The sequence below is a fragment of the Sinocyclocheilus rhinocerous genome, unplaced genomic scaffold (genome assembly GCF_001515625.1).
Source record: "Sinocyclocheilus rhinocerous isolate Xijiao unplaced genomic scaffold, SAMN03320098_v1.1 scaffold1782, whole genome shotgun sequence".
NCBI classification, from domain to species: Eukaryota; Metazoa; Chordata; class Actinopteri; order Cypriniformes; family Cyprinidae; genus Sinocyclocheilus; species Sinocyclocheilus rhinocerous.
In genome coordinates this window covers 226,196-238,598 of record NW_015666960.1, presented here as the reverse complement: position 1 = coordinate 238,598, position 12,403 = coordinate 226,196, and the positions used below count along the sequence as shown (strand labels likewise).

At 34.3% G+C, this 12,403-nt stretch overlaps 1 protein-coding gene across 1 annotated transcript in view; it reads right to left on the bottom strand.

Annotated features, from left to right (window-relative positions):
* The window catches only part of LOC107733266 (kielin/chordin-like protein), a 41,813-nt gene that overhangs the window by 23,043 nt on the left and 6,367 nt on the right, over nt 1-12,403 (bottom strand). Inside the window, exons 4-16 of the mRNA XM_016544834.1 lie at nt 8,261-8,333; nt 7,618-7,811; nt 6,548-6,713; nt 4,527-4,603; nt 4,322-4,418; nt 3,275-3,357; nt 2,246-2,339; nt 2,048-2,130; nt 1,869-1,962; nt 1,510-1,592; nt 594-682; nt 398-488; nt 231-310 (exon numbers count right to left, since the gene is read on the bottom strand). Of these exons, the coding sequence (XP_016400320.1) occupies nt 231-310; nt 398-488; nt 594-682; nt 1,510-1,592; nt 1,869-1,962; nt 2,048-2,130; nt 2,246-2,339; nt 3,275-3,357; nt 4,322-4,418; nt 4,527-4,603; nt 6,548-6,713; nt 7,618-7,811; nt 8,261-8,333 (1,304 nt within the window). The remainder of the gene's footprint in view (nt 1-230; nt 311-397; nt 489-593; nt 683-1,509; nt 1,593-1,868; nt 1,963-2,047; nt 2,131-2,245; nt 2,340-3,274; nt 3,358-4,321; nt 4,419-4,526; nt 4,604-6,547; nt 6,714-7,617; nt 7,812-8,260; nt 8,334-12,403) is intronic.

Here is a 12,403-nt window from a genome sequence, read left to right as displayed (position 1 = left end):
TGGGGGCGTGTTAGGACGAGCCGTTTTAGGGGGGCGTGGCAGAGTCTTAACTTTGATAAAGAATATCTCTTTGGTTTTGAGACTTTAGTCTTTGCAACTTCAGGGATCGTATCTATGCACATTCAGCTTGTAACACTCCAAAGAGAAAGGAAAACTTGAAATCGCATCATATGACCCCTTTAAAAGAAAGATGTTTGCATGCTTATTTACTGTTACAAGTCGGACAGCACTGGTCATGTGGTTTTGTTGGGTGCGTGCAACTCGCAGACAGACATGAAGATGTTGCAGATTCACACGACACTTGTCCACCCTGCATCATAAGATATACCCATATATACACAAACAAATACATTCACGTGATCATATATATATAGTAAACACTTTAGTAAACACTCACCGAGCACTGACATCTTAAGCATGGATCCTGTCTGGACACAAAGGTTTGACCGTCTGTGTACACCTCGCCCTCATGAGTGCACTCCTCACATCTGAACACCAACACACAGAACTGATTAATGAAGGTCAAATAAAGAGTGTTTCACCTCTGTCTTGTTTACTCTTCTAGCAAAAAAAGTGTGATGAAATGATGATACCGTGCACAGCATTCTCCTGGTCTCCTGACTGGATTATGACAGGGAGTCGGTGGGCAGGGTGGGTACTGAACGCAATTAATATTTCCATTCTGAAAAAAAAAGTTGTGGAAATGTTTTTTAAAAATTATTTTTCATTTTAAAAAACCATTTCATCCAAATCAATTTGAGATTTTTTTAATTTGTCGCTTTTATTCAAAGTGATTTACACTGCATTCAGAGTAAAAATTGTATCAGTTCATGCATTCTCTGGGAAATAAAATAAAATTAAATAAAATTAAATTAAATTGAAATTACATATCAATGACAGTGAAGCAGCAGATTACAAACAAAAATGCAAGTTTTGAAAACAATAAAATAAAATTAATAAATAATTTAAAATTAATTAATAAAATCATTTACATATCAATTACAAAGATACAAACAATGAATATTAAAAAAAAATTTAATTACTTTTTTATTAAATTAAAAAATAAAAACGTTACATATTAATGGCAGTGAAGCAGTATATAAATAAAAATATAAGTACTGAAAAATTTAAAAAGTACATATCAATGAAAGTGGAGCAGATTCTACACAAAAAATTAAATATATTAAAAATATTTTAAAACCTAAAATAAAATAAAAATACATGTACAAAAATTACATGCTGTTTTAATGACAGTGAAGAAGCACATTACAAACAAAAATGCAAGTTTTGAAAAACATTAACAAAACAAAATGAATAAATAATTTAAATTAATTAATAAAAACTGTACATATTAATAACAGTCAAGCAGTTTATAAACAAAAATATAAGTATTGAAAAACATTTGTATACTGAATCAAATCAAATCAAATAATAAAATATGATAAAACAAAAAGTAAGTAGAAATTATAAACAAACAAAAGTTGCAAAGCAGATTCTTACGCAACTTACCTCACATTTACACGTGGGATCACATGTGGGTCCCGGCGGCAGAGTCATCCCGTTCGAGATATCTATTCCATTCAAACTGCAACCTGTGAGAAATAAATGTATCGAACTAATTTGAAGTATAAATAGCCAAGACACTTCTTTCCAAAGCAATATATTCCTAGCCTTTCTATAAATGTTTGTTGTTATAACTTGTAGACCTATCATGGCATTGGTGAACTCTGAAAAATATTTTTTTCTTGGAATAACGTCTAGTAGTATGCATCAAAAAAGTAAACTGACAGAATTTTGATTACATGTTCTCAACTGTTCTTTGCTTTTTAAATGTTTGAAACAGTTTTAATGTATCAGATTGGACACACCGTCACAGACAGGACAGCAGGATCCAGGAGGAGGAGAGGCTGGGCTATTACAGCGGATATTACAGCGCTCACTCTCACACTGAACCAGACCCTCCTATAGAGAGAGAAAGAGAAAAATTATATTTATAGAATAAAACACTGATGGGCCAAAAACAGCTCGGTAACAGGTGAAGCCCCACCGTGCATGTACAGGTCGTGCAGGGGTCATTAGGAAGCTTCCACTGAGAGCTGTGTTGGTGCCGCACATTGTCCTGGACACAACCTTCATATCAAGGGAAAAATCTTTTGATAAGTATGAGTTTCTAAAGACAATCTTAACTTAAGTCACTTGTCATTAAAATTGACAAAAATGTAGAAAAAGTCCACAACACACTTACTTCGACACCTGGGACAGCACTGCCCACCTACAGTCTCCACCAAATTACAGGCAATTTCAGGACACGTCTCAGTGTTACAGACTATATTCCCTGACTATAAGAAACACACACACACACACACACACAACCTACTTAATTAGTGAAAATTTCAATAACTTACTATTTAACTTTAAACTTAAACTTATCTTTTTGTATGTGGGCAACAATGAGGGTAAAGCATTGCAAGTACATGAAATACTTAAAATAAAATAAAAACATTCTAAAATAATTTTTAAAAATTTGACATATTGCCTTGGCAACTAACTAAAATAAGTTGAAGTACTAAAATTATTAAAACAAAAAAATGAAATACAAATAATATATATGTATTTAATTTATTTTTATTTCATTTTTTAGTCATTTATTTTTTAGTATGTATATTGCACATACATACATACACATATATATATATATATATATATGTTTGTGTTTGTGTGTTGTATGTATGTTTTAATAATATATACACACAAATAATATACAATAATAAATCATATAAAATAATATAACTATTAATACGTTTATAATATGTATGTATGTATTTTCTATTTAAAAACTACTGACTATTATTTCATATGTCAGGTTTTACAGGGTAAAGTCAATTCAAATACATCAATTAACATAATTATTTCACTCATTCTTTGTCCCAGAAAATCTGCAAAATATACATTAATCATTGAAATGTCTTTTGCCATTTCTGTTTGACCTCATTTAACCTTTGCACTCAATTAAAAATTTAACAAAGTATTTCAAAATCTGTATGCTTTGGTTTATACTGGCAGCATCTTTAAATATATACTTACTATATTTCATATAGACGTATTCTAATACTCTGAAATATGTGAACAGTAATATGAGATTACTTAGCCCTTTTATCATCTTTTTCTTGGGTGGTTTTTAAAGGTTTTGTGGTGCAGTTCTTTTTTGTTTCAATTTTAATTTCAATTTCATCCCCACAAGGAGAACACACACACACACACACAGTAGACTCACAGAGCAGCTGCACTTGAGGCAAGGGTTTGATCTCGACACAAACTGTTTCCCGTTCTCATAGATTTCACCCTCATGTTCACATCCTAAATATTTACACGGAAGAAAAAACAAATACACCTTTTATAATGTATATATATATATATAAAATATGTAATATAATATATTATATATAATATGTATATAAGTGTATATAAGTATAACTGATATAGCCTTATGTTTTATTTATTTTTCCCTTTTTATTCGAAATATTCCCAAACGTGTTAACTATAATATGAAATATCTAGATTCTCAAATATGTGTAAGTAGATGCATTTTGCACCTTTATATAATAGTGTAACTATGCATAAAGACCCGTCTTTTTACTTATACCAGATATGGGTGTCATGCCATGAAATATTTTTAATAAGACTGACTTTGTATTTAATGTGAATCTAATAGAAACATTGTAATTTACTAATTATAACACTTTCATTGTACAAAAAGCAAAGAACATTGACATTATCAAAGAACATTTTAAGCACTCTCAAAAACTCTCATTATAATCACTGAAGCTGTTTACCCTGTGAAATAAATATCCTACTTGCATCGTATGTACAACTGCACTTTGTTGTTTCTGTTGAGAGAATCATCAGAGAGCAGAATTCCTTCAGCAATGCGTGCGCACTGAACAAAACATTTCCGCGATGACTCATCTGAACGCCTCTGATTGGTCATTGCATTCATAAGCTCAACAGAATCGTGTGTGATTTGTTACAATGTGCAGCTGTAAAAACGCGTCTGTCTCTGGATCAGCGCCAGGCAAAGCGCGAACAATTTGAATTTAGCAGCCGATGCTGTGCCGCACTGCACCTTCTAATAACGCCAGTGTGATTGTATGAAATATACAAAAATATTATTCGGCTATTTTTGTCTTTTGGAAGCTGCATTCAAAATCCACTTGGCTCAAAAATCATGCCCAGTTTGAATGGGCATGACGCCTCTGCTCATTCATTGGTATATATCAAAGCACAGTGTAGGTGTGTGTGTGTAGAGATGGATTGTGGGTACTTGTTTGGCAGACAGGGCAGCAGGTTGTCTGAGGAGCAGGTGGTTGCTGACAGGACTGTGATGGACATGGATTCACATTACACTCTACTCTGCCATGCTAGAAAATAAACACACACACGAAACTATGCCACAGTTGCACAAGACATGCCAGCAGGAGAGAAGGACACGAGTGAAGATCAAAGACCAAATCTTTTAGATTTCATACTTCACATGAACAGCGGTTGCAGTCGTCTGGGCTGAAGACATCACCATTTCTATAGATATCGCCATGAAAGCTGCATTCTGCAATCAGAGACATACACAAGTTGTATTGCACTGGAACGAAACCCCTATGGGCACAATCTGAGATAAGCATTTCAGATGAACCACAGCAGGTAAAAGTGTGTGTGTGTGTGTGTGTGTGTTTGTGTGTTTGTCTGCAAGCGTATTTCCTACCCACATCAGATCCAATCTTATCTACAATATGAACTATAAAGATGTCAGAGTATTCACGAGTGACTCCAGACTGTACTAGATATCTGATGTCTGAAAATGAGTTGTTAACAGAAATTCAATGCATGCTCACGTAATGTGGTGTAGCGTCTGGACCAATCAGACACACCATTTTTCATTTGATTTAACAAATCAGTTATTCATTAGATTAACAAATCGTCACAGTCCCCTCACCCAATAAACTGGATGCCAGGATGTCTGCAACGACACCAGGCCCCCACTGCTTACCATGGCAACCCTGACACCAGATACATTTACGACCTAATGAAATGTAAGTAGGGAAAATCACTGCTATATATATATATATATATATATTGTCAGCATGCAGTGTACCAGGAATAGGACTGAATAATCAGAGTGCGATTCAAACACGGAATACTTTAATAAACAACTCAGGAATCAGGAGACGATGATAACACAACTAAACATGACGGAGAACGGATCAAGACTAAAGGGAGAACTGAGGGCTTATAAGCAAGAACCAAACAAAGGGAACTAATGAGATGAATAATCAACACAGGTGGAAACTAATGAACTAATCAGGGAACACAGGAAAACTAGGTCACTGGCAGGAAGAACAGAAACACAGGGAATTCTAAAACAAACATTATAATTATTTTAATATGATAAATGATTACTTTTGACCAAACTTACAACTTTGATTTAAACAGGATCATTTTGTACCATATTCATATAAATTTTCAACTGTATATAAACAGAACTAAGGATTCTTTCAAACAAAGACAGTTTATTGATATAAAATGGAGAAACGATATGTAATATTCTATTCAACAAATGAGCATGATTGAGACATTGATTATATAACTGTTTGATGCTTCAGCGCTGCTGCCATAAAAGCAAAATAATCTAAGCAGATACAGACATTCTGATATGCCTTTTTTAATACCATAAGTATCATATAGCGTCATATATATATATATATATATATATATACATATCATTTTAATTGTGAACTGCTGTGAAATAAATAAATGAATAAATAAATAAATAAACAAATTTAACAGTTAACAATGTATTTAGAAATATGTGTAACATTAAGTAAGATCACAATTTCAGTAAACAAGATGGAGAAAAGTAAGAGAGATTGTAGAATAAGACTGATATAAACAGCTGTTGGATTGTCTTCTATTCTGAATCTGTAATCCACTCTGTCTAAACATTCACATCCAATTAGACAGAGAGCAAAAACGGAAAAGAGATAAAGAAAGCAAGAGAGGGGAAATAAATAACTTTTTATTGCATTTACAGGTCTGTTTCACCATGACGAGGCATTTGCACATAGCATGTGTGACAAGTACACACACACATTAAATCATCACACCTTTCTGTGCCAAAAAAAGACTCATTTTACTGAATATATCAAACTGTCCTACAACAGACCATAAAAGCAAAATAGAATATGTCTATTTTATGTTTTTATACCGGGGTGCACCAGTGCAAATCAATTTTAAACCACTTGGCATCACTCCATCATTACAGATAGATGCAGACAGATTAAGACTTTAGGGAAAACCAGTCTCTATGAAGAATAAATAAATTTGTGTAATGCGATTCATTATTTTCATTTGTGGCGTGCATGTAAATTCCCCTGATCTATGGTTTGATGATTGGCTTGCTGATTAAAGCTTAGATGGTTAATGAGTATGTATGTTGTAATTAATTATTGTGTGTTTTGATTCCTAATGCTGATGTAATGGATGTTAGATTACTCACCATTCAAGCGGTTGCACTGAACTTTCGCATGGGTGCAGTAACAGACAGTGCGGCTGTCAGGAGACCAGCGGGACCCCTCATCCATCTCACGTCCCTCCCACACGCAATTCCGTTTCGAACACTCACACGTTTCCAGGTAGTCAACTCTCGCCTGCAGGTCCGTGTTCTACATACATACAGAGAGTTGTTAAAACGTGTGTATACTTATCCAGCATGACACCCTTAAAAAAAGTATTACAAAATATATTTTGAATTAGCTTTTATTTTTTCATTTTCATTTTTAGTGACTTTGTTATGTGCTTTTGGCATTTGTATTAAATTAAAAAACAAATATCTCAACAAAGTGTTAATTTCTTTTATTTCAGTTTTGGTTTTAGTTTAATTTCAGTAAGTAATTTTAGACTTAGACTACACTTAAATTTTTTTCTATTAGTTGGAAAGGTAACATCTCATTTTTGTCGTCTAATTATATATAATATATAAACTAATTAGATTAGTTTTCATCTAATATTTGTATTTTTTTTTTTTCAGCTTTATTTCAGTTTATATTTTGTAAATAGTTTTAGTTTGCTAACAGTAATATATTTGATACAGTATGTACTGTTGTCCTTTTTTATTCGTTTTTTTAATATTTATAGATTATATTTTATTTAGCTTAATTTTAGTTAAATTTCATTTAGTAATTTTATCACTTATTTCAGTTAGCTGTCAAAACAATAATTAAATATTTTTAATTGAAATTTGTAATCTAATATTGACATTTTATTATATTTCAGCTTTTATATCAATTAATAGTTTTCGTTTTAGTTAATGATAACAACAGCACTTTGACATATATACTGTTATGGTAAATAATTACCATATTCATTTACCATGACATTCACATGGTACTCCAAGGTAATTCAATACTGTATACCACATGACTATCATTGTACATTTCCCTTATACAAACCCTGATATGGTCGTGGTACACTTCCAAAAAAACATTGATAGTACCACAGTACTTTCTAGTCCTTTTTTCCAAGTGCAGACACACCAGCATGCCTATTGGCGATACGTTTCCAATGTACCTGTCTCTTCAGCATGTCCAGCATGGTCTTGATGTTATGCAGGTTGTTCTCCAGTTGGCCAAGACGCATGTTTGATTCAATGGGGGATCTTGTAGCTGATACTATGCCATCTCCACGGTCTCCCTGATCTTGCATCATATCCAGGTTATAGTTTGCGGTGGGACTGATGGGAATGACTGTGTCTGGAAGGGAGTCTGTAATAACCACAAACACACAAATGCATGCAAACACACAGGTTATTAAACATGAATATATTGTGATGAAAACCATGCTTTTTTTTTAACCTGAATATTTTGGACAAATTTCAAGATGTGTACATCAGTATATGATCTATAATGCTGAAGCATAAATTCACCATGAGTATTGGAGGGCAAAAAAGGTAATAAGGTTCCCAGAAAACAATCATAAATATCCCTTATAAAATAATACTACACCCCAAAAATGCACTAGCTGACATTAACCTATAGCCAAAAAAGAAAACATAACAGATGTAAATATCTATAAACCTGAATCAAACCCTCTTGTGGGTCCTAACTTTACATCAGAAGAAGCTGTATGACCTATATTTTCAGCTTTGCTGTGTGTTTTTTTTTTCATGTGCATGTGTAGTTCAGATGTTTAAATGTTTTTATTGTTTTCATGCCTGTTACATTGTCACAGAACCACGGACGCCTCTCATATGCCCTGGTGGAGAGTTCAGCCGTCTGCCACCCACCCTGAAACGATGAGAAAACACATACAGTCAGTTCTGTGGCCATGAACACAATGAACTCTGTAACCATGGCAACCCATTGCAAAGTCATGACCGTAACGTCGTAAAACAGATAAGCAATGACAACACCAGAACAATCACCTCTGTAGAATGCTTTAAAGGCACAGTTCACTCAAAAATTAACATTGAGATGTTTTCTTCTGTTGAAAACAAAACAAAAATAAGATATTTTGAAGAATGTTGGTAACCAAACAGTTTTTTTCTTCCATAGATGCTGTAAATACACCATCTGGTGCCAAAATGGATATTTCCCCACCATTTCCACATAGCTGTTCACTTTCCTATGAGGAGTGGCATTTGTTTCAAACACGATACTACATATCTCAACTCTTGGTAGCTTCAGAAGCTGTTAAAATGAACAAAATCCCTTCTTCCAAATATCCCTGAAACTGATTCAAATCTTATGAACAGACTACAGAGAGCAAGGCAATGTGCCTCAAATTGACCATTTCAGTGCATTTGTAGCACTCAAATGCATATTGTTTTGATAGAGGAAAATTGTAACATTATTTATTCTTTAGACATTATGGTTTAATTAAAATAAGTATTGGCTGTTTCATTGAGAGCCCCATATCTTTGGGACTGAATGATATAGGGCTTTGAAAATGAAGATTTCAGAAGAAAACTTAATTAGAATCTAAAATCATATTGCAATATCTTTAATACTTCTTCAGTTATAGGCACGCAAACTTTGGAAAAAGAATATTTATGGCACAGACAGGTCTGTTCAATGCAGTTGCTTTGACACAAGGAAACGAGACACATTTCTAGTTTCAACCAGTGGTGTATTGTAATGAAGTAATAATACTTTGTTACAGTACTTAAGTATTTTTTGGGAGTATCTGTACTTTACTTGAGTTTTTATATTTCAGCCAACTTTTACTCCACTACATTTCCTAATTAAAATGTATACTTTTACTCCGATACATTTTCCCAAAGCATATTCGTTACTTACTACAAAATAGTCAGAAGTCAGAAGAACACGGACTGCAGGGAAGCAGGTTTGACGAATCAGTGGTCTGGTGCTTGCTCAAGTCGAGTCTGGGGTGTGCGATATACAGTATATCTGCGATAATATGGTATGTGTTGTTGTAATGATGTGCGATCTGACATTATCAAGTAGGCTATAGTAGGCTCACCAAATCACACAGAGTGCACACACGTTGATTTATCTATTAAAACTCAAAATTCCAGGCATTCTAAACTGTAGACGGCAAAAATGCTTCTGTATGCTTTTTATATTTATATAATTTAATATATTTAACTTAATCTATATCACACAAAGAGTACAGTTTTTCAGCATAAACACATTTAATAATCATCTTATACAAGTTTAGTAAAGCAATAAGTGACTTACATTTTAGACATAATATTGCTTGATTTTGCTAGTTTCACACCCGTGTGAACTTGAGGAGAACTGACTTTATAAATTTACTAAAAATTCCATTGGGATCAGTTGATTAGAAGTCAAAAAATGGCGAATTTTTAGGTGTCCAGATACACTAGCATGTAGGTACATATTTGTTTGTATCAGTAAACTCACACTGAACTTGCTGGCCTTTTTTCCTGCAGTGCTGGAGAAAATAACCTGCAGATCATGTGTGCTGCCATCTTGCTGAAGTCATTTTTTCACCCCTGAAATTTGGCTCTGAATCTCAGGTGAAAAATGGCATTTTGACCCCCTTCAACAAAACAGTGGATTGCTTAGTAAATATCCATCCATGACATTTAATATTTTAGCTTTCATCACTATATACGTTTATCTTTCTTCAGAAAAAAATATTAGCAAAATCAAAAATTTGAGCTTGGGAAGTTTTTGAAATTTGGTTGATTTGACACAGAATGACCCAATAGAGTAATTCCTACACCAAATTTTTATAGTGTAGTTATTGTGAAAAACTTCACCAGTAGTTATTCTCAACACCCGTGTGAACTTGAGGAGAACTGACTTTATAAATTTACTAAAAATTCCATTGGGATCAGTTGATTAGAAGTCAAAAAATGGCGAATTTTTAGGTGTCCAGATACACTAGTATGTAGGTACATATTTGTTTGTATCAGTAAACTCACACTGAACTTGCTGGCCTTTTTTCCTGCAGTGCTGGAGAAAATAACCTGCAGATCATGTGGGAAGTCCAGAGTCAGGATTCGTCCCCCTTCTTTCAGTTTGAGCACCACGGCATCCTGGCAGTCCACATACAGCACCATCTGCCTGGGCTCCACACTCAGAGCCATTCTCACCCAACCTCTGCTCGTAAAGGGACTCCCGGCGGGCAACTTAAGCACCTCCGGCTGCATGCCGTCCGCTGACCTGAACTCCAGCTGCAGCCTGTCTGCTTTTGTGTTGGAGATGAGCTCCAGCAGGGGGCGATCGCCATTCTGCAGGAAGGTGGAGGAGGTGAAGGAGATGAGGGTGGCCTCCGAGCCTCTGCTCTGACGGCCCACCAGGTGCAAACCCAGGACGCCCTGTGAGGTGTTGAAGAGGTAGTCCAAAAATGTCTGGGGTAGTTTGAGATGAGGCGTGTTGGAACGGAAACGCCAGGCCGGCGTCTTTGGGTCACGACCTTTGACCTTAGACACCCCGCGGGTAGAGCGAGTGACGTTAAGAACCTCCAAGAGGTTGATTACTAATAGAAGAAACATGTAGAATGACATCAGTGACATTAACAAGCCACATGCTGTATGCCTGGTAATCATTCAGTACCGTGGTATACATCAAGTGCTCTGGTATTACAATAGTATATGATACAGTTTCATAACTGTACCAGGAAAAAGGTTTTTAATTACGTTTTTTAATGTTTTTGAAAGAATTCTCGTATTTTTACCAAGGATGCATTTATTTGATAAAAAAATAGTAAAGACGGTAATATTGTGAAATATTATTACAATTGAAATTTTAATTTATTCCTGTGATACAAAGCTAAATTTTTGGCATCATTACACCAGTTTTCAGTATCACATGATCCTTCAGAAATCATTCTAATATGCTGATTTGCTGCTTAAGACACATTTCTCATTATTATCATTGTTGAAAATAGTTGTGTTTCTTAATATTTTTTTGAAATACACGATACATTTTTTTCAGGAATAAAAAGCTCAAAAGAACAGCTCATTTAAAATAGAAATGTTTTGTAACATTATAAATGTCTTTACTGTCACTTTTGATCAACTTAATGCATCAATTAAACACAGAATGATTTCTGAAAGATCACGTGACACTGAAAACTGGAATATGGATGCTGAAAATTCCACTTTACATCAAAGGAATAAATTACATTTGAATATATATTCAAATAGAAAACCATTATTGTAGTTCATAATAATATTTCAAAATGTTACTGTTTTTATTGTATCGAATAAATGCAGCCTTGGTGAGCATAATAGATTTCTTTCAAAAATATTAAGGCAATCTCAATTATTTCATTCTGTTAACTGGTAGTGAATCTGCTATCATACAGATGAAACGGTACAAAATTTAAAGGCTTTTTGACAGTTTATAAGCTTGCAAGTAGTAATATGTGAGGGGGAAAAACCCTGCAGAGCAATGATGGTGAGTGAGCAAAATGCTCTTAAAGGGTTAGTTCACCCAAAAATGAAAATTAGCCCACAAATTACTCACCCTCAAGTCATCCTAGGTGTATATGACTTTCTTCTTTCAGACGAATCCAGTCGGAGTTATATTAAAAATTGTCTTTGATCTTTCAAGCTGTTTAATGTCACTCAGCGGGTGTTGCATGCATCAGTCCAAAAGAAGTTAAATAAAAAGCGCCCATCCATAATTAAAAGTGTCTCACACGGCTCCGGGGGGTGAACAAAGGCCTCCTGTAGCAAATTGATGCATTTTTGTACGAAAAATATCCATATTCAAAACGTAATAATCACTTTAATGTAGCTTGTGCCAACAGTCCAACACGGAAGCAGCTCTGGGGGAATGACGTATGAGGTCTCGTGAAAACCAACGTTTGATTACAGGAGCAAAGGAAGCAAAGTTTCCTTACTTTAGCAAAGAAAAAC